Raw genomic sequence first — 22,292 nt, 5'->3', positions numbered from 1 at the left:
CGGTGTGCCTGAGCCTCGAAGGGTCGCGGGGCGGGGCCGGGTCGCCGTGGTTGCCCTAACGATGCGGTTTGCGGATGCCTTCCTCTCTATCTCCACGTATTTAGTAGGGCATGGAGTGGGAGGTCCGGCAGAAAATGGAGCAGGCAGGGCCAGCCGTGCTGCCGTGAGCGCCGGCTGGAAAGAGTATAAGGGCATACCCGGGTTCCTCACCGTCACGTTGTCCTTGAATGCTGCCCCTTAAGTATTGAATAGGGATTCTGTGCTTATCTTGTGCCGATGATTGTTACGCGGCACAGAAGGCTGTGACCTTTCTCAAGCAAAGTGACAGAAGGTTTATTGAAGTAGAACTTCTTGTCTCACCGTTCTCTTCCTTTTTTTTTTTGTTTGTTTGTTTGCTCTTTTAGGAAATACAGTCAGCATGTCCTCCGCGCTGTTGCCTAAGCCGCAGATGCGCCGCCTTTTGGCCAGGCGGATGAAGTTTCACCTCTTTGGGGCATTTTTTGTGTCTCTCGGATGTGCGGCATTGTACAAGGTGAGATCAGTTTGTACAAGGTGAGATCACAAGTCGGGCACTGGAATGGGCTGCCCAGGGAGGTGGAGTCACCGACCCTGGAAGTGTTCAAGAAACGTTTGGATGTTGTGTTGAGAGACATGGGTTAGTGAGAACTATTGGTGGTGGGTGGATGATTGGACTGAATGATCCTGTGGGTCTTTTCCAACCTTAGTGGTTCTCTGATTCTGTGATCACGATTCGTTCAGTTATAAACTGGCCTCACCGGAGCGTAAAATTTATGATGCTGCCTCATTGAGCTTTTTTCACCAGAAAACTCTAGTAATGTATTTCTGTAAACGTGTCCCAGAACACAAATAAGTCTTTGTAATCTTCATGTGAAGAAGTGATCTGAATAACCTGATGCCTTACGCTGTGTTCGAAATCATACAGTTGGTGACAGTTTAACCTGAAGCCTCCTTGTCCTAGAGTGCTTGTGACGATTTCACAGAAGCGATGCTCCTCACGTTAACTTTAGATAGCTTGTGACTTTGTCACGGTATCAGAGACATTTGAGAGTTCTTACTTTATCTTTAGACTGACTTTGAAAACGGTACTCATAAGCAAACCACAAAGGCTGCCAGTTATGCTGAGGTGTGGGACAACTACTGTGGCCTTTTTTCTTTTGAAGCAGCATGTAGGAATGGAACTTTGTGTTTCCAGAATAATCCTGCTTGGTACTTTGCCTTCTGATAAAGATAAAAAGTACTTCTGGGATCTTGCTTGTTACATTTGTATCATAGGGAATTAGGAAACATAAATTCCATAAATTTTGTGGAAGAACTGGATCTTGCTTCACCTCCTGAATGTATGCATGCACTATTAGCAGCATTTATATACTCCAGACGAGGCTCCAGGTAGACCTTACTGTGGCCTTCCAATACTTGAAGAGAGCACATAAACAGGACGGGGTACGGTTGTTACGAGGGTGGATAGTGATAGGACAAGGGGGAATGGTTTTAAACTGAGATGAGGAGGTTTAGGTTAGATATTAGGAGGAAGTTTTTCATGCAGAGGGTGGTGATGCACTGGAACAGGTTGCCCAAGGAGGTTGTGGATGCCCCATCCCTAGAGGCATTCAAGGCCAGGCTGGATGTGGCTCTGGGCAGCCTGGTCTGGTGGTTGGCGACCCTGCACATAGCAGGGGGTTGAACCTAGGTGATCATTGTGGTCCTTTTCAACCCAGGCTGTTCTATGAGTCTGTGATCCAAAATTAATGTCAGGTTATTACAAAATCAGCACTGTCAGACTCTGGGGAGACCAACAAACGCCTGTTAGAAACAATAAGCTCGCATAGTTCATGCTCAGCATCCACTTAACACATCTGATGAGAGGTAGGCAGGCTTGTTTGTGATGAAATTTGCAATGTCCTTCAACTGTCTGTGGTTCTATACTCATGTGGCAGCCTTACTTTAGGCTTTAACACTTTAGGAAGGCAGTGGACCATGTTTAGAACAAGTAACTGATGTCAGTAGTAATTTACTGTTACTTGTTCACTGCTGTTGGACAAACCCACTTTGACTTTTCCTTCAGACTTTTTTTTGGCTTTTTGAGCGTATCCTTGTGCCTCAATTGAGTGGGTACCCAAGGAGCATTTTACTGGACTTCCATAGTTTATCCTGCAGTGTAGCTGAACGGTAGTCAATTATTTTGGGATGCCATTTGACATGGAGTTACAGTTGTGCAGCTGTCCATTGTATGTCTGAGGCATACTCAGAACTTGCTATAACAGTTTGTGTTATCAGAGGCTGGCTACCAGTATAGACAGTGTTTCTGGATCTTAAAAATGTCATGTGCTATCTCTTTAAGGTTTCACTGTGACATTATTTTCCAGACCAACAGTCAGGAAGCCTGAACTGTGGATTTGAATGGGAACAAGGCAACCTTTTACTACCTTCTATCACTGAACTTGAGGCTGTTCAGACTGATACCCACTGCTAAAATCATAGCAGTGGTAGCAAGAAAGCAAAGCCAACCAAGCAAACCCACTGCCACCTGTAAAGCTTTGCAAGCTTTAATTTTCTGTGTGTTACTTTCCAGTTTGGAGTTGCTGAACCCAGAAAAAGAGCTTATGCAGAGTTCTATAAAAACTATGATCCCATGAAGGATTTTGAAGCCATGAGAGCAGCTGGTGTGTTTGAGTCTGCACCGCCCAAATGACCATAATCTGCATTTCCAGGTAATAAGCTACTCTGTATCAGAAGAGAAGTTTGGATTGTTTTAGTGAAACATTGTGCTTCCATTTGCACTTCTTCCTTTCATGTTAGAAGAGAAAAGTGCTTTCAAGGAAAACAAGATACAGTTGTGCTCTTCATGAGAGCTGTGGGTAATGAAATCATGAAGAAGCATAGGAACTGAGAAGAGGGAGTAGGGGCAGAATGGGAATCTCCTGAATATCTTTTGGGTGATAAAATGTGTGAGCTACAGCAGACCTGCAGAGTGGTGTCAGGCCTTTCCCTCCTCATGCAACAGTGTTCCAAACAGTTCTGTCCTTGCATGGAGAGGAAGCAAAGCTTTCGCGTAAGACTTTCCTGCTATCACTATTATATTGATGTGGTCACATCTTGAATTGCTTAACTCTGGGCTATCGAAACGCACTACTTGTGGTGCTTGTGGTACAGTGAAGGAGAAAATGGAAAGGCTGTTTCTCCCTCGCAGAGTGGATCTCTATGTGAGAAGTAGAGACAGGTTCCACACATCCTTTTGTCTTTTGGGGCTAGTTAGAGGGGAAAGATAACTACTCATGAGGGGAAGCATGCATACATGCATGTATTAAATACCTATATTTAAATGCATGTGAATATGTGCATTTTTAAAAAACCACTCTAGCATGCAGTGTCCTGTGTAATGAGATTCAGATTTTTGCCTTGCTGCATTCAGCAATAGAACTTTGTTCAGGGTTCTCTTTTCACAGTGCTTACTGCGCTGCCTTTTGTACGAGCACTGCCAAACTCCGTTCTTCTTCCTTCTTATTGTAACACTGGGAAAAAGTCTTGATTTCAACCTTGTTACAGTTATTAATAAGCACACAGCCAACTGCACAGGCTCGTGATGTGACAACAAAAAATTCCTCCCCCCTTTTTCATTGGGATTTCTGACCCTGAGTTCTCTGCTTCTCTTAAAATGACTCCAGACTAATCTGGGATGATAGCTTTTTCATTCTTTTGGAATGTTTTCATATTGTGATCATTACGTGATAATCTGTGGCTCTAATTATCCTGTCCAGCTGGATTTTCTCAGCCTGTTTGCTTAAAGCAGCAAGATTGAATAAAACATTTGTACTTAATACTGTTAGCAAGAAGTTTTGTTGTGTGACAATCTAGACCTATCTGTGTAACAGAAGCAGAGCTCCAACTATCTAAGTCATTCTACAGATCTTTTTTTTTTTCCTTTCCCCATGAGGAAAGAGTGCCTGTGCTCTAGTGGTAATGACTCCAGAAAAGGTAAATAACAAAATGACAAATTTACTTGGTTTTAATTCTGCCTCTCGGTTGGTCCTTGCTAACAAATAAGGACTTTCTAACTTTCCTAGACACTGGATTGCATTCTTTAGTCAGGTGGCCTTCATCAGAGTGTTCGGAAAGGCCATCTGGTGGTAAAACCATTTGAAACAAACACTGTCAACAGTGATCCATGTTAAATATTTAATTGGAATCATGAACAGGATTTTTCTGTGTGAGTAGAGCTCCCCTCTACTTATGTTCCCATTTGGGGCTTAGAAAAATCAAGTTACACATTGTGTGCACCTGTTAAAATTAAATGTTTCCTAAACATTTCTCCCATTCCTTAATTGCACCGTCTCAAAAGAAAATGTGAAGGATAAATCTTTATATGTCATTTTGTTTGTTTTAATTGCTGGTGCTTTTTATTCCTTCTCCCGCTTACGTAAGAATTTGTATTTTTCTACAGAATAGTAGGAGGAAGGAGCGAACAAAGCCACTGTTTCAAATAGTCTAAAAAGTCTGTGAGAAGGACAAGTACACAAAACAGATGGAAGACATTTTCATTTCCCTCAGAAATTTAAATGTTATTTATGGAAGTTGGAGGTTGAATTTGATGGGTTTTTTGTACGGTTACCTAAAGGGTACAGTGGTCATGCATATTCTATAGCTGCTCTCATTTTATTGGTATATATTCTGTATGGGGCATAAATACAATGCTTTAACTTCATTTAGTACTCACTCTGGAATCGGTGCTTACCCCTGAAACTGAGGAGATGGTACATGGGGAGGGGAATTTGTTAGTAAAGGTGCTTGTTTGGAATGCTGCACCGACTTTGTTCCTGCTGGGATGCGAAGGACTTAGTGTTTGTGCATGGATTTACAGTTTCAGCTACTGGCACAGACTGTGTGAAGGTACTGATAAAGGAAACTAAGTATGGGTCTGGGGAGTGTCCTACCTCTAGAGTGTGCTCCGCAATGTAATAAAGGGGCAAGCTAAGAATTTGGTGCTAACCACTTGCATGACTCTTGTCCTGGAACACAGCTGGTGTTGGATTGTGTTCAATATAATGTGGAGAAGCAATTTGAATTTGGTTTTCTTCCTTCCTTGGTAGGTTGCCTACACCACTTGTTTCCTCTCTGGCTTCTCTCTGAAAGTTGCATTCCTTTCTCTTTCAGGCCCTTAGCAAGATTGATTCAGTTATCAGTGCTGCATGTATAGTGAATCTGACGTGCTGTGCAGGATTGTTCCAGCTCTTGATTTGTTCCATGTTTCACTTCTGTTTGCCACATGGAGGGTGTGTGAATCTTAAACTGTCAGGAAATAACGAGGGAATTCCTCTAGACTAAACTACCACATAAACATTTCTCTCTATTGCTGTGCTTTCCTACCTACTAATGTCTTTACTGGGAGTATGAAGTTTGTCCAGCGTAACTTAATTTCTTTTTATCTTGCAGATCCACAGATCCCCTTCAGCCTAAGGAGACCTAATGACTGAACCTTACGTGTTCTCTGAATTATAAAGTGTAATGTACTAAAGCATATGATGTGCTCTAATGTATCTCAATAAATAAAATACATACGTCAGCGAAGCTTAATTGTCTTCATTAATGGTCAGAATGCTTACATACCGGAAGGAGTGGTGGAAAGTCTTCATAAATTGTGCTAGAGACCTAAGGCTCATTTTCTGTCTGCTGGGAGTTGTTTGCATCTTCATTTTGTCCAGATCCCAAATTTTATCAAGTATGTTCTTAAACAATGGTGGCTAGGTTGTCTTTGCTGCTGATGGGAATATGCAGGGTGATAGTTGTTAAGAGAAGGGAGAGGCTGGATTTCTGGAAGGGTCTCTGCCTTCATAAGTGAACTAACATTGAGATGAAAAAAATTGTTGGGAATTCTGGAAATGCATCAGTCAGCTTTCATAGCTTTGCTGTCATTGCTTTATCTTCCTTACAGCAGCAAAGTGTTACATCAAGACTTAGAAAGTATGCAAATGACCACTCTTGTACATGGTATGTAACTCAATTGGGAAATTAAACTGCAAGTGTATTCACATGTATTTGATGTACAAAGGGCTACAGTCCAAGACCTCATGCACTATCTTCTGCTTTGTTATTGGTCACAGGGAACGTGCTTTGTGCATTGCCTGGAGCTGAGGTTGAAAGAAATATATATATATCTGTGTGGCTGAAGCTCTTGATTGCTGAATGTGGGTACTATGAGGAGTCAGAGCTGATCACGTGAAAGAAGGGAAGGTTTTGTACGAAGAAGCATGACAAATTAAGCCATCTGTGTTGTGTTTGAAGGTCTTCAGTTCAAATCCTGTTTGGAGTAACTCTTATTCTAAATGGATCATTAACTACTTAACTTAATAGGTAACTGTGAGCAGCATTTGGACTAATGAAAGCATGTAAATAATGTATTTGATCCAGAACACTAATATGGAGCAACATGGGATTTTCTTTAAACTTTCAGTATGTGCAGTGTTTCTTTTGACCAAAGAAAGAATTTGACATTAGTGGTGGAAGAGGAAACCATCTAGTAATCAAAATACCCCCACTCCTATAAATGTAAACCGAAGTTTAACAATTGCAAATGATACCAATTTATCTTCCAAATGTACAGTATAAACATGGTATACCATTATATACTGACTAACATTTTCTCAGCCGTAGTCTGCAGGTTTAAATAGCCAGGGGTCTTCAGTCATAATGACAGCTCCAGAGGCAAGGCAACTTGCTACTGCCAGGTGTGTGAATGGAAAGCACCCAACTTCCCTCCCAGCTCTAGCCCATGCAGTCTTCCCAGTTGTTAGGAATGAATTTACTTTGAAATTCTAAGTAAGTTGTTTATTCTAAACTGTTAACTGCCAACTAGAGTTGTGTGTTCATTCTGCTACTGGCATTGATTGATTCAAAGGAGAATTCTGTGATAGAAGAGCTTTTAATCTGTACAGCAGAACTCCTGAGAGCTTTTCCTGTCTAAATGTGTTCAACAAGAAGGAAAGGTGAGCTCTGCTTTGTTTGCAGGAGTCATCAGTACATAAGTTGTGTGTTGCTTTCTTTGTAATGCTATTATTATGTTTTCACAAAACAATGCAAAATGAGTACTTCTTTTCAGCCTGCAATGCCAGCCAAGCTATTCCTTTCCTCTTGACTGGGACAGGGCAAAGCTGGGGCCTGCTATTATGAGGTAGGCAGAAGGGCTAATCTGCTCTGCAGTCAGCACCAAGCAGTTTTTCTTGTTCTTCTCTAAAGTTAAGTTGCATCTTAACAAACAGTTGGGACCTAGTATGGTACAACGAAGGCCTGTGTGAGCAAGACCCTACTCAGCTGTCTGTGATGGTCTGACACACTGTTCACAGGAGATGCACAGCTTGTCTGCCCTAAGGCCACCTCCACCTCCAACTGTCTGTAAAGGGTGGTTGGTTTTTTTAATTTTTTTTTGCTATATTTTTATGTGAAACAAAAAAAGGGATTGTTTGATCTAAACTACTTTGGGAAAGGTCTTACCATCTATAAGTGACTATGCCTCCGAGTTTTTGGCTGGCTTGCTTTTTTCTTGAGTGTTTGAGGAATGATTGATTGTTCTGGAAGCAAACTAAAAAAGATAGATTTGAAGTTGTGAGCTCTCCAGGTCTAAAGAGCATTATGAAAGTAGGTATGCTTTAAGGGTACACATTGGAGTGCTTTAGCAGCTAAGTACAGGCAGCTGCTCTTTGGACAACTTTGTTTTCATAGTTCACACAGCTCATATGTAGGAGAGGCTGATTTATATGCCATCTCCGCACATGTTTCCATACGTGCGGTCAGAAGGGGGAGAAGGAACCTGCCTAATGCAGTAAAGATGCTCGCTCACTTCACTGAAGAAGAGCATAATTTAAGCAAGTGTTTATTCCCAAACAGTATAATCTGGAAAAACACAAATAGAGCGTAAACAATGGCTGCAATCTACAAAGTTTTAGGAATTGAGCTGCTGCCATCCCTCATCCTTCACAGGTGTGGTTGTGTCCTTCTGGCTGGGTTCTGTGCCACATGTAGGATGAACAGATTGCTCTAATTCAAATGGTGACTGCAATGCTGTTTTGATTCAGCTAGTCACAAAACTGTAAAACATTTCAGCACATGTTTTGGCAAGGTAATGAGCAGCTCTTTACTTCCAAAGCATTGTCAGGATCTATTGTGTTTTTTGGCATATGACAAAGGCCAGTGACCAACAGGAATCTAATGGGGTCTACATGAAGCTTGCGTATCTTTATCATTATTGTTCTATGCAGTGACTATTCCTTCACTTGTAACGGAATGGCCAAGTAACTCACAGAAACAACTATTATAGGAATAGCTTTATTTATCTTTAAACAATCTCTATATTACAATTTATGCATCAATATGCAAAATTAGAAGTATTAAACTATCTCCACAAAATAGTCAGGAATGAAGTGTGTGTATATACATTTATTTTTTAAATAATGATATTAAAACAAAGTCTAAATTATTAAAGCACTGTATGAAATGTTGATAAGGAACGGACTTACTTCACATTCAGAAAGGACAACTCAGGCTTCTTCCTTTCAGTACACGAGAGACACGGCTTTTAGAAATCACATTTAACAAGACCTCATGAGAAGAACACTGCCAAAACTCCATTCGTAGGTACCGTGCATTTGGTCATATCCGGTATGCATAGAAAGTATTAAATAACAAACGTATCTCTATTTGCTCTAACTGTTGATCAGATTGTATTCCAGTTCTTGCCTCTAATTCTGGTCACGTTCAGGAATCCTGAGACAAAATGAATGTCTGTGAGTATGTAGAGAAGAGAAGTTACAAGCACACTTGAAAGCCAAGTAAGCTCTTTTTTTAAAAAAAGTAAAGCTGCTCTAGACAGATTTGGTTTATAAAGTAACTGTGCCCTGAATGATTCCTTCTCTACTACAAACTGTAAAACTTCAACGCTTACTTAGAAAGCTCATTTGTTTTGATGTGTTTAAAAGTGTACTGCAATGGCATCGTTAACTATTAATTACTGTAATTGGAAACTGTGGGTCCTTACTTTCGGACCAAAATGAAAAAAAAATCTCATTTTCCTTAGCACAGATAATATCTGAAAGGTTGTTATTTTTAAGTATCCCTATTTTTATCACTTTAAAGGTGATAAGCATAAAATAGGGCTTAAGTAAACAGGTACTATGTGTAGTGGTGTCAGATCAGCAGTAAGGAAGACCCACCAAGGCTGTATTTAGCACCTGCACATCTATGTTATGAGCTCATAGATTCTTAGTTGATTTCAAGGAGGCTAAGCTCTGGTTCATAAATTTTTGAACTGCATGTTACTGGCTTCCAGCTAATGACCAGACAACGCACAGTGTGATATATACATTGAAAGTTCTGAAAATCTGATGGTGGATGAAATAAAGTTTCTGTATACAGACGGTTTTAAAAATAAATTCATGCTGTAGTTCATGTTTTGTTCTCCAAACCACACAAAGGCACTAGTTTACATTAAGGACTAATGTCCTGCAAAACTTCAGTCAAATAAAGGAAGCTATTCTAAGGTTAAAGTGGTGCTAAAACCCAGCTGTCACTAAGTAACTTAAAACAGCCACGCTGGGTTTTTCAGATTTAGTGGGGGAAAATGTTTTGCCTTAGGATGTGCGTGCTGGGGGCAGTGCATGTGTGGGGGGAAAGGCTCAGCCTTGAGCAGGTTTTTACAGCTGAGTTATAAACCTGGTTTACAACAGAAACTGGCAGACCCTAAAATATGATATAGTATGTATTGATACATATGTTTTGTGTGGCAAAAATGTCTCTATGCATGCAGTTTTTCCTTAGTCCCTGATTTTTGGTTATTGAAAGAAAAAGGATTTTGATCGAACCATATATGGTCTAGGGCTTTTTCCCTTTCACTTTATTTATTTGCTAGAACACCTTCCCCTTCCAGCACCAGCATCTTGGCTACAGAGCAGGAATGCTGTCATGATTAGAAAAGCTTAATTTGGTTATTATCTCCTACTTCCTCAAAAATTATATGCATCTTTCCTTGATAGATTACTGCATAGGAAGTGTTATGTCAAAATGGTAAGATATTACTAGTATTTATTAATAAAATCCTTTCCTCAAGGCTTTATTTTTTACCATTATGAATTTGCTAATGAATACTTGGGCAAAACTGGGATCAACCACATAGTTATACGTTTTCGTTACAGCTGGAAGGTGTTCGGCGGCCACAGCTTGCGGTGCTGGCACTGTGGCGGTGCTGGGGGTGAGGTGGTAAGATGTCTTTGTGACGTACTCCACGAGGCGGCTGTACTGCTGTTCTGATAGTCTCTCTCTAACTCCGTCTGCCTGAAATAAGATAACATAAAAGGATTACTGAGTAATTGACAGTAACTGAACTTGGTAGTGAAGACAGTAACTTCCACATCTAGTTAACTCTAGTTAAAAATCTTTTTCCCTAGGATTTCTCTTGCAGTAGTTTCATGGATGTTTTTTTCAGTAGATTCCTCCTGTCACTGGATGACTGGTGGTTTGCTATTTTGAATAGTTCTGCCTGAGAAACTCTAGCTCCCCCGTAGAAAAGTCTAAGCAGAATCTTTGGAGATTTTCAGGGATGGACCCAACACACCTAGCTCAAGAGAAGATCCTTGCAGACAGGAAAAAACACCTGAAGCCCTATTAGGAAAACTGCCAGTAGCTCCCAGGAGTGTTTATCAGATAGACAGCAGTTCTGATTAGCAAAACTTTCACACTTTCTCACGAAGTACAATGTCTGACAACCCACAGTCACTTCTGAGAAACTAAGTTTAAGTCTTTCACTCACTCGATTGAGAGTAAGAACTAGAAGCTGCCTCTCAGGTATGACCGGATACATCCATCAGCCTCTGGTAACCAAAGAAGCGCCCACAGAATTACAGAATTTTTTAAAAAAGATTTTCACTAAAGATGGTTTGGGCATGTTATTTATGGAGAAAAACTCATGCAAAGTGTCTTCTCCTAGGTGATCTGGAGAGACTACGCAGAAGAAATCCCTTTTTGTAGGCTGAAATATGTTGACGTTCAAGGTTCTAGTAAGAAGGTCACAATGATGCACCTCTAGCTACAGCCAAGGCTGCCAACAGAAAAGTGGCGTCTACCATGTGGTTTCAGTCAGATAAGGTATTAGATGAAAAGTCATGGGCAAATCTGGCCCTGGAAGAATCTGCTCTATCCTTTTTTTTTTCTCTGAAGAGAAAGAAATTGAAGATGATTGTGACTAGACTGAGAAGGGAGAACATGCAAGCAGGCATCAGCTAGCTGAATTAGTTAGGAAAAAAAAAAAAGTATTTCAGAAATATCACCATTTCCAAAAAGTGAAAATAACAGAAAAGCAGACACTATCCTAGGGACAGGTTTTGATGCTTCCTTAAGTTGATGCTTCCAGCAAGTTGGAGAACTGCTGATCATTTTAATTTCTGCAGAGTTTAAAATGTCTTTCTTTGTTGGATGTCACGCTGAGAATTCAAAGACTACTGCCTTCAGCCTGTCTTTCAGGAAGTTTTACACATGCTTCAATGGTATTTTCAAGCAGTGCCATTGGATTCTGTTTAACAGCCAGGATCAATATCTTGTCACATCTTTGGACTGCAGGGTTCATTTAAAACAAACCATTGCTTGTTTGAAGAAATAATTAATATGATTCATAGATAGTGACAGCTGTCACATTCAAATCAAAACAGTCCCTTGCCTTTTTTTAAAAAACAAAAACAAAAACGAAAAACAAAACTATGCCTTTGGAGAAGAATTTACTGCTCATCAAGCAGAAACACTCCTGTTTTCAATCATCACCACAAAAATGCTGAAGAAAGCAGGCTCTTGAACAAACTTAGAAGCTCAAAGTTAGAGCCTGTGCTTAGAAACAATGGAAATGAAGAAATGGGCAGAGGAAAGTGTGGTTTCCTCTACAATCTCCTTAAAGGGAAGGGGAAAAAAAGTCATAAGGCAGACTGCTGCTGCAGCAGATAGATGCATGGCAAACAACGGAGAATGTCTGAATGATGGCTTCAGTCTGTTGTTACAGAAAAAGCACTTCAGCAGTCCATCTATTTTACCAGTTGAAAGGAGAGACATATGCAGAAGTAGCACCTATGTAAACTAGACTGTAGTTCTGACTCCAAACTGACCAAAAGACAAAAGTTATCAAAGCAGGTGGAAATAGTCTTGGCATTCAACTCACCTAATTGGGTAAACCGATTATTCATAGGACCCTCAATGAATGTCTGTTGGTGACATTTTTTCTGCATGAAGGAATTCAATTCTACACCTTTGTTCCATAGGCACTTCCATGTCAGGCGCCATTTTGTCAGACCACCCCTCTGCTGCCATACCACCAATATCTGCCCCTGATGTCATGGCTGAATATAATAAAATAGGAGGCATTACTTTTGGAGCAAACCTCACAAAAGAGGGTCAATTTTCAGTGAGACGTAAGGAAGGAATTCTTCACAATGAGGGTGATGAGGTGCTGGCACAAGCTGCTCAGAGAAGCTGTAGGTGCCCCATCCCTGGAAGTGTTCTAGGCTGGGTTGGATGGGGTCCTGGGCGGCCTGGTCTGGTGAGATGTATTTCTGTGCCCACGGGTGGGAACTAGCTCCCTTCCAACCCAAACTGGTCTGTGATTCTTTGATTCATTCAGACCTAGGCCACATCCCACAAATAGAGCATAATTATTCAGGAGGAAATGTTAACTGAACTTGGACAATCTTCCAAAGTATCTGGGATCCTACCTGCTTCCAGATGATCTCATCTGTAACTGTCTGCTTCCCCAGCCAATTACAGTTTAGCTTATATTGTCAAGACAACAAGAAAACTTGGAATTGCTGCTATTCAGCTATTTTTTTTCCCCCTAAATGGCCCTAGCACTGTCACTAAGTTCCTTAACCAACTATTTTGAGAATCTGTAATGTTAATAGCCAAACCATTTCATCAATCAAAACTTGAACAACGGTTGCTTAGTGCACCTGCTAGATGAATCTTAAACACCACACGACCTTTAAGGTTAGATGGTCACATTTTCTGAGTTAAGAACTTTAATTTTTTTCCTAAAATTCCTCCAACTATGATTTATAAAGAATTCAGCAGTTCTAACTAAGTCCACAGTGCTACAGCATATTTGTTGTAGTGGTCCAGATGTGTGTGTAGCAATTATGGTCTGCTTTGTGAAAAGGTTATTTTAGGGTTTTTTTCTTCTTACAACTTCTTTAACAATCCATGGAGTGTTTTTCAGCTCCAAGTATGATACAGGTAGCATGTGTGAAAACCCTGCTGCAGAACATCAGAAAGAAATCCTGGAATATCTGAAATTCCAGCACCCTTCGATTTTTGCTGCCTGCAAATGAACTATATCAAGAGCAGTTGGAATAGGAGGCTCTTAAAGAGTTTGATGCCTGTCTGGAAGCACGCAGTGTCTCAATTACTCTGGAAGACAATGCAAGCACAATTAATGCTTCCCTTTCAATAACAACGTTGTCAGTGCCAAAGTTTTCAAGATTCCATCCAGGTTATTCCTAGCCAGATGGATTAAGTTATATCTGTAGAGGCAAACAAGCCATCAGGCACACCGACTGCTGAAAGAGGCAAAATATGCTCTATAACATCTCTGGTGATTACAGCTGTAGAATAACTCATGTTTTGTTTCCTAATAGTTCCAAGAAGCTGAAGAGAGGCAAAGGGAGAAACTGTTTTGGGCAGAGCTGAAACAAAACTTCTGGCAATTATTTTGGGTGGACAGTAAGATACACACACACAGCATAATATTTTGGAAGACCTAACTGGGCAGTTTTCAGCAAAAAATGTTGGTCTTCACCAAGTCATCACATACAGAAGTGCCTGCACTTCAGCTGCAGCAAGAGAGCCTACCACTAATAGCTGGGAGTCACGTCTATTCAGGTGTAGCTCTGCAGCTCTGAAGCTACTTACCTGCAAGCCGTAGCTTGCGGCTCCTAACTTTGCTTTTCCTTATCATATTCACAGAACCTGTTTACACACTCTTATTGAGCAGCTGAAGGGGAACCTTGGCTCCCATAAGCACCAGTGCTCTACAGAATTGACTTTGCTCCACCTCTGGGGCACATGCACTCTTCACTGCTTTTATCGTGCCATACATTTTCACTGCATTTCACTGCACTCTCCATCTGTGTCAGCAGAAGACACTGTGTACACAGAGGCTGGGTGGCTCAAGGCTTACAGCTCCTGGCATTGCTATGCCACTGGAGTAGGAGGTCCCATATTTTTATCCACAGATAAAGAAAGAAACATGTATTTGGTCCAGTACCTCTCCAAGGCAGGTCACTTAATGATGTGTAGTAGCATGTGTACGTAGGAATGTTGGATTCTGTGCACGTCATGTAGAGTGGAGCATTTACATGAGCCATTTGGCCTAGCAGTCCTGCATAGTGCCAGCTGCAGCAGCTATGGGGACTAGAATTACTCCCCATCCTTTGCCTTTCCTCCTCCTAGGCAGGCATCCCCATCTTTTAGCAATCTTTGGGCAATACCCCCAACAGAGCAGCAGCCTATCCCTCACCCCATGAATAACCAAATATAAAGACAAGAGTTACCACGGCTACTACAACCCAATTAGAAAAATACAGCCTGTTGCTAAAGTTGGGTTAGGTTAAATTGAGTGCATCAGTAATCTGAGGGAGAACAAATCAACTTTCCTCCAGGACAGTAGTTCTGGACGGAGCAGGATGGGCTGGATTCAGTAGAATGAGTGCCTCCAGCAACCACACAGTGTTCAGGGACAGAAAAGCTGAGCTTTGGCCACTTGCATTAAATTTAAATAATGCCTCATGGAACACTGCAATGCAAAAGGTCAAGTTCAGTCAACAGCACTCTGTGAGACTGACGTTACTGGAAAGACAATAAATATAAATAGAGAATTCAGCATTTCAAAAGCCTTTCATAAAAATTCCAAGTATTGTCATGACACAGATGAAGTCCTTGTTCTGCTGGAATCACTGGCAAAATTCTTTGGTGACCAGCAAAGTTTGGATTTCACTGAGCACACTGAAGCCTCTCTTACTTTTGGCACACCTCATACTTTCTGTTATTTTACATATGTTCTTTTTGCATATTTGAAACAGAAACTCCTGGTATGGCAGTGTATTAACTACCTGACATACTTTTATAAAAAACAGGAATTAGGACATATATGTTTGCTTTTGAAATCATAGAATCATGTGATTCCACTTGAGAATTTAATACAATAAACATTGTTTCCCGAAAGTGTAAAAATATACCATTCTTCTACCATTAAAATATGATAATTCATCCAAAACCTCAGTATTCAAATGGCCTAGAGATCCTTCAATAGGAAGATGAAGAATTTATGCTCTTCCTGGCCAACACTCGGTGCCTCCAATCTCAGCAAGAGAACTGGTCTTTTTTAAAGATAGCATTTGCAAAAGAAGAAGTATCTAAAGAATTAAACACGGCTAGCAGCCAAGAAAAAGCACTTTCCTGAAAGTGGGGAGATAAGAAACACACTGAAAGGACGATGCATCAAGCATTACTGAACTGTTAAAACAGAATTCACAGAATGACGAAAGGAGCTGTTCTCACTGTGACTCTGTAGGCACAACTCTAACTGGCGAACAAGCACCTCACATGTAGCTAGGCATGAGAACTTCTTCAGAAACATGGTGGTGCTTGCCAAGAACCTATGCTTCCTCTTATTTTTACCTCAGGAAATCACTGTCACAGATACTAAATCTCATGATCAGTAAGAGGACAGAAGAGAAGAGCCAAATCCATTTTATCCAACAGTCAATGATGAGGTGTGTGAAAACAACGGGTGCCCTGGTTTGGCACTTAAACTTCCGGTCTCTCAACCCAAAGCTGAGTGTGCCTGCTGCCAAAAGCACCACCACCACTGTGACTTTATCTTTGACTGAAAACATCACTCAGCCTGTACCTCCAAATCGCACGGCACTCTCTGTTGTTTCAGCTGCACCTTCAGCAGGTCTTTTTGCTGATCATCCTCCAGACAATCAATTTCAGTCACGGGGAAGGCCTGCTGCTGCGTGTCTTCGCTGATACTGACCACAAAGAGTACCTCGGAGGTGAGCAGCAAGCAGCCGTCATGCTGCTGGCCTGACCCACTCACAATCACGACATCTAAGGCCATATGGACCTCTGGTTTCCCCAGAGATTGCAGCATTTTCCTGCGTTATCAAAGAAAAAAAAAGAAGTAGTCAGTGTTAGGCACTGGATCCTCAAGGACTTCTTTTGATCACTAATGCTCTTAAGCCTGTAGCTATCATCTACAAATAGAAAATAAGCCATGGAATACATTCCAAATCTCCATTACTGAACAATGTAAGACTCAAGATTTAGTGGATAAATGTGAAAATGCTATTTATCAAAACTCCCTAATCATTCAATGCAAAGTTGGCCTAATAACCATGCTAGGTCAGCCTATTTCCCATCCTAATAGAAAAATTACCCTGAGAAGCGGCTTACAAATTCAGCATAGAAAATAAAGCTATCTTCACTAACAGCTGTTTCTGGAGATGTGCAGTATTTTTCTTGGGCTCAATGCAATGATAAATAAGAGCTCACTGAATGCCATTAAATAAAGATCAGCTCTGTAGTTCCAAAGCTGGAAGCAGATCAGCAGCCCATCATTTACAGATTGGGTTTCTATGCACTACCTTCGTGTTTAGTGTTCCTAAACAAACTGCCATAACTCAGCCTTTCCTAGGGAAGCAGTCTGTTAACTTGACCACAGGCCAGAGCCTATTAATAAACAACGTGGATGTAAAAATGAGCAAGTGTCTAAATAATTTTACCAGACATATTTGACGTGGCTATTTGGAGCCTGCTCAACTTGTTGATCATTTGGATGAGAGCGCTGCTTGGGAAGCTGAGAAAGTCCAGCTCCGTGCAAAATACCTGTGGTAAGAGAATTTAAGGTTTTTAGTAGTTGTTTTCTACAAAACAGTTACATGTTGTAGTGATGTCATCTGTTAAAAGCAGTTCATAAAACAGTGCAGATCCAAAGTGATGTCACATCTCTGGAAGATAATTCATTAAATACTACTATGCAAGAGTTGTGCACTTAACCCCAGTGATGTTGCATTAGCAAGAATCAAAGAAAAAACAACAACCCAAAACACCGCACGTTCTAAAAATCTGCCATACATTTGCAATTAAGAGAAACATAATGCTCCTGAGAGCCATCATTCCAGAGAAGGATCGGACATATCTCTTACAGTTTATGTATAAAAAATAAAGACTGTTGTTAATTTTCTTTGTTAATATTAAAATACTTCCACGTACGTGCCACAATCGGTACAAATTTGAAGGAAAGCTTGCCTAGGTCCTGCATGTTCAGTCACTTAATCTTAGTCTGTGAAGCATAGATCCATATACATTTATGAGATCTCCCAGGGCATCTGGTTTATTGTGAACACTTCTTAATCTCACACAGAATGGAGACTAGAAGAAGCAGTTTCAGAGGGTTCTAAATAGGCTATCCAAAGCTGAAGATGATACAGTATGTACGCTTTCAGAGGGCTTGTGGTCTTTTAAAAATGAGGTACGGTCACCAGAAAGAGAATTAGAGGGTTGCCAAACATTCACAAATAAACTAGTTCTAAAAAGTTTAATAAGAAAGACAGGAAGTAGGCTAAGCAGTAAGCAGTAGTGTCATAAGTTTTAGAGCAAAGTTACTCTTTGAGTAAACAAAGTTAGGTTTTTTTTGGGCTAATTAAGCATTCTATTGAAGGAAAAGGCATTTTTTGAATAAGAGTGTCAATAACTAAGCGATTCCTTTTTACACAATGGATAATAATTTAAACAAAACATCAGCACTGAGAAAACCCTTTAATTTTTAACACACATGTTGATGGTAATACTTAAAAGCAGCATCCCAGTCGTAACAGTTGGCTTACCGAGATTCTCAGCATTATGTGAGTGAAAATGTTATTTACAGATGGAGAAAGAGAGAACATGTGTTTATTTCTGTGTGGTCCCCCACCCCTCGGTCCCCCCCAAGAGGCACGGTCCCACTTCCAATCCAGTTGTGGGTAAGAGTTACTTGAACTCTTGTGTTTTCCTCTCACGCACTGTCAGCTATTATTGATACAGTTTTGATGTTTTTTCCTGGCTAAGTCCTTCTGTCACATGCTCATGGAAAACATGATGTGTTTGCTCATGGAAACATGATGTACCATATCTGCAATGAAAAGTGTCCTTCTACTGTTACAAGTTTCTTGATAAAAACTGCTCTGAATCTAAAAAGAATAATTCCACAGTCAACAAAAAGAATACAGTGTGAGATGACAACAGACACAAGTTTTGATTTTACTGATATGGGCTTTACAGTTATCGGATGTGCATTTCAGGGCAATGGATATTCTTAACGCTCCTACAAACCAGATAAAGTTAAGGCAATTATTTTAAAGAATGACAGTAATTAAATATTTAATTATTTCTTTCAATAGATTACTTCAAGGAATGAGTTCTAAATGTACTGGGAAGTGTGGAAACAATGTCCTGAACTTGAGCTCTAGGAGAATTACGTGCATTCTAAATAACACATCACAAATATAAATGTGGCTAGTGGCTGAAGGCTAAATCTTCAACATTTATCCCATGTAGTGAAGCAATATTAATGACACATTGTCCTTGTATCAACAGATCTCCCTGCCTTTCTTCCCCAGTTGCCCCCCACTATCCACCTCTTTTTAAACATCCAGACCAGCAGCTTTCATTTCATGATACCGGAAGCAAAGAAATCAATGTGTTTTGGTGTTTTCTTCTTATCTTTGACAGTTCTTGGTGGTCCAGAAACATCTACCATTCAATGTGAAAGCATTCAACGTGACTGCTGCTAAGTCTTGCCTAACAGCCCACCTCCGGCAGTTAAAAGGTTACCCACGTGCCTAAAAACAGGGCTGTTTTCTCACAGCTCTCCAAAATAAAGGGGATATTCTCCCAAGAACATAACTCTCTCTGTATAGAGATAACCTAACTCTTGCCTTGCTGTATCAGAGCAATCGCAAAATAAAGCTGTAATTGGACATAGTGTTGCTCGATTACATTTAAGTAAATAACTCTTTTGTAAGCACATATGTTTCTGTAACTAATCCCAGTGTATTCCAACAATTACTTCATGCTTTCTGCATTCTGTGTTTCTGTGGCCTTACAAGACTGATCGGCAACACAAGAGAGAAGCACAACTTGATTTTTTAAGAGAATGAGTACAACATTTGTAACTATACAGATGTGGCACTTCTAACTCCTTCTCTACACTTCCAAGCTGAGTAATTAGACGTAGCCAGTTGTATCTGAAGAGCATTTTAAAGATCTGTTCATGAAAATTGAAACGGAGATGCTGGAAATAGAGAAACTCACCATATCCTGTTTGTGAGACAAGTTCAGCTGCACCTCCAATTGGCTTTGTAAAGACACCCATAATGCCTTTTCCCACACCAGAGATAACACCTTTGGCTTTATGCCCTGCTGATGCTTGGCTCTCAGACACTCTCTGAAAATTCTGCATCGGCTGATCTACAATGCCAGCAATTGCACCTGAAAAAACAAGAGTCCCCAGAAGTTAGTGAAGATTAATATCCCAGAAGAAGCAATTGTGTCACTGCAACTGAACACTGTTTGGATTTCAGATGGTACTCCACCCACCTTACACAGCTATTTAGCATGCAACCAATTAACTGACAAATACTTCAGCTTCAGTTTAAGTTAAATGTTCACTTAATGTTTTGAGGTATTTTATTTTTTTAAACATTCAGATCACTTAATGTGAAAATATATTTTCACTGTCCCACTACTTTCTCTAAAGCCTTCTGCTGAGTTGGTACAATTTAGTTCATTCTGTGTAGCAATTCTGAAAATGCTGGGCTTGAAATAAAATGCACCCATTTTTTGAAGACTTTAGCTCTTATGGAAATGAGATTTTCACATAAGCCTGAGATAGACTTCATGAGAATAAAAACTGCCTGTATTCAATAGATCATTTTTATATCCTCTTCCACTGCCAGAAATGTTCATAAGCTAATGCAACTTTTGATATATTACTAAGATTAGCAGAATTAGACTTTGAGACTTTTTGTTACTTTTTTGTAAAAACGATCATATTTTACTTTAATGTGCATGGGTCAAACTTTTACAAGTGACACAGTGACCTTCCCAGCTTTTAGTATCAACAAAGAACTCCAACTTAAATCTTCCTAAATGTAAACAGGTATGCGAGGTGGTACATTTCTTTGATCTTTAGTTTACTTGAGCCACTTAACCACAGACATGTCTCTAGTTATTGTAATTTTGATAGATAAGCTATTTGGAAATCACTAAGAATACAATGATTGGACAAAGTGACATCAGTTGGAAGATGGTTTGCCTGATCCAATGTTCTTTGCTCAGTGAAAGGCAAGTTTGTGGGCTCCTTGGATAGCTCTTAGTATCAAACCAAATATCAAAGGACAGGACGGCACCTCACCTTGGGAACTGGGCATTTCTACTGTGACAACAGCACCTCTGAAGATGTTGCTTTGTATGTGGAAGCAAATGCAGGCATGATTCCGCAGATTCTGACAAGCACAGCAGAGGTATTTGGCCCCATATGTTTACCAGCATGACACACGTTAGTCAGCTAGCCGCTAACCAGTGTTCAGATGGTTTCAGTTACTGTTACTGGATAAACGAAGAAGTTGCTGACTTCGAACAACATGAACTAATATCGTACTTGTACACTGGTGTTCTGCCCAAATAAAGATGAAGAGAAGGGGCACACATTTTCCCAGATCCTTGCCCCTGGAATACTATCCATTGGCAGTTCATGCAACTTGCACCCCCCATAAAAGCCTCTCTTTCTTCTTAGAGAGATCACTTCCAATTTCTGTATGTGCATCATTTGCACATCAATGCATAGTATTTCCCCAGAAAATACTGCTCTACTTTTAATACAATACTCCGTTATTATTGAGATCGTTTGCTGAAGCTCAGTGTTCAGCTGATTTACTCTTCTTCATTTACAAAGGTCATGAAAGCTCCTTAATTTTATGTCATGGAAATGATACGATTTTCAATTCAATTCAGTTTCACGAGTACTTACCAGCTGCTCCTGCTGCTTGGCTAAAATAATATCCAACACCACAGTACACAATTGGGATTGTTTGTCCAGTCTTTTCTTTTGTACAAGTGGGTTGCATTGGAAGAGATGAAACAATACTTGGTTCTGCTAAGTTGTGGTATTGCATTACTCTGTGACCTCCTTCACCCCATCTATCGAGGTCACCCACAGCAACTGTGCTTTCAGAACAGAAGTTATTGCCTTATTAAATGTAATCCACCTAAGTCCTAGCACTAGTAAATTATTTACTGCAATACACTTGAGCAATGTTATAAGGTAATAATAAATAAGAGCCTACTCCAAAGGACCTGTGGTATGCTCCAGGCACTTCTCAGCTGGAATTAGGCCCAGAGGACAAGGAAACAGAATGGAAACTGCTGTGACTGTGTTATATAAGATTATTTATACAGTACCCGAAATAATATACAGCTTAATTAGCCTGTTGTTTAGTACTTCCACACCTTCTGTTATTCAGCCATTTACATACATTCTGAGCTTGTCTGTGGTGTCACTGCACTCAAACCCTTTTGCAAGCTGTGCCTTTCTACCTGCAAGAAGTACAGCCAACGGTATTCTCCTCCCTCTCTGCTCACCCTTTGTAGTGTCCTACCTCAAACCACAACACACTGACAACTCATTCACGTGCTGTGGTCACTCCCACAAATCACGTAACAAACTATAACTGTGCTCCTTTAATATAAAGAGTGGCCAGTCCCACCATTTGTTTGTGGGGAAGTCAGGTCTGTGCAGCAACTTTCCTGTACACATCATGTGTGAGAAAAGGAAAAAAATATATAAATTGAAGGCTCAACAACCTCAAACCCCAAAAGCAGTGAGACAGCGGTAACACACATATGAGGTTCAGTGCCTTTCCTTACTCCAGAAATGGTGTGAAGCAGATGTCCTGTGGTATCCATGGAGCTACTCCTTTTCTAATGTGAAGTCAGTGGAAGAAGCACCGTGTTGGACAGACTTACATCAGAATGTCTCTCCCCATTTGCTGCTGTCGGGTGCGAGGGAGGCAAAGCACAAGGTACATGCTGTGGTTCCTCCTTTCCCAGTCTCACCCTCACAGTCTGGAGGCAGTTCTAATGTCCTCCTGTTGTCCCTGCCCTTTCTCTATAATGTTTCTTACTCATTCTTTCTTTTTTTCTGATTCTTATTTTTT

General features: G+C 40.5%; 2 protein-coding genes across 8 annotated transcripts in view; one reads left to right on the top strand and one right to left on the bottom strand.

Annotated features, from left to right (window-relative positions):
- Positions 1–383: 383 nt before the first annotated feature.
- On the top strand, positions 384–5,583 carry LOC100549107 (cytochrome c oxidase subunit 6C). The gene is made up of 3 exons (XM_003205209.4): positions 384–532; positions 2,591–2,729; positions 5,449–5,583. Exons 1-2 carry the CDS (start codon positions 419–421, stop codon positions 2,708–2,710), a joined length of 234 nt encoding a protein of 77 aa, XP_003205257.1. The 5' UTR covers positions 384–418; the 3' UTR covers positions 2,711–2,729; positions 5,449–5,583.
- A 3,551-nt stretch (positions 5,584–9,134) lies between these two features.
- Positions 9,135–22,292, bottom strand: part of VPS13B (vacuolar protein sorting 13 homolog B) — a 416,489-nt gene continuing 403,331 nt past the window's right edge. For all 7 annotated transcript variants that reach the window (XM_010709173.3, XM_010709170.3, XM_019614165.2 and 4 more), the window contains 4 exons: positions 19,390–19,566; positions 16,821–16,923; positions 15,944–16,193; positions 9,135–10,335 (listed from right to left, as the gene is read on the bottom strand). In XM_010709173.3, the coding sequence (XP_010707475.1) occupies positions 10,090–10,335; positions 15,944–16,193; positions 16,821–16,923; positions 19,390–19,566 (776 nt within the window). In that variant the 3' untranslated portion in view covers positions 9,135–10,089. The remainder of the gene's footprint in view (positions 10,336–15,943; positions 16,194–16,820; positions 16,924–19,389; positions 19,567–22,292) is intronic.

Source organism: Meleagris gallopavo, chromosome 3 (assembly GCF_000146605.3).
Source record: "Meleagris gallopavo isolate NT-WF06-2002-E0010 breed Aviagen turkey brand Nicholas breeding stock chromosome 3, Turkey_5.1, whole genome shotgun sequence".
In the NCBI taxonomy this organism is placed as follows: Eukaryota; Metazoa; Chordata; class Aves; order Galliformes; family Phasianidae; genus Meleagris; species Meleagris gallopavo.
The sequence above is the reverse complement of the archived record's forward strand: the minus strand, read 5'-3'. Positions and strand labels throughout refer to the sequence as shown.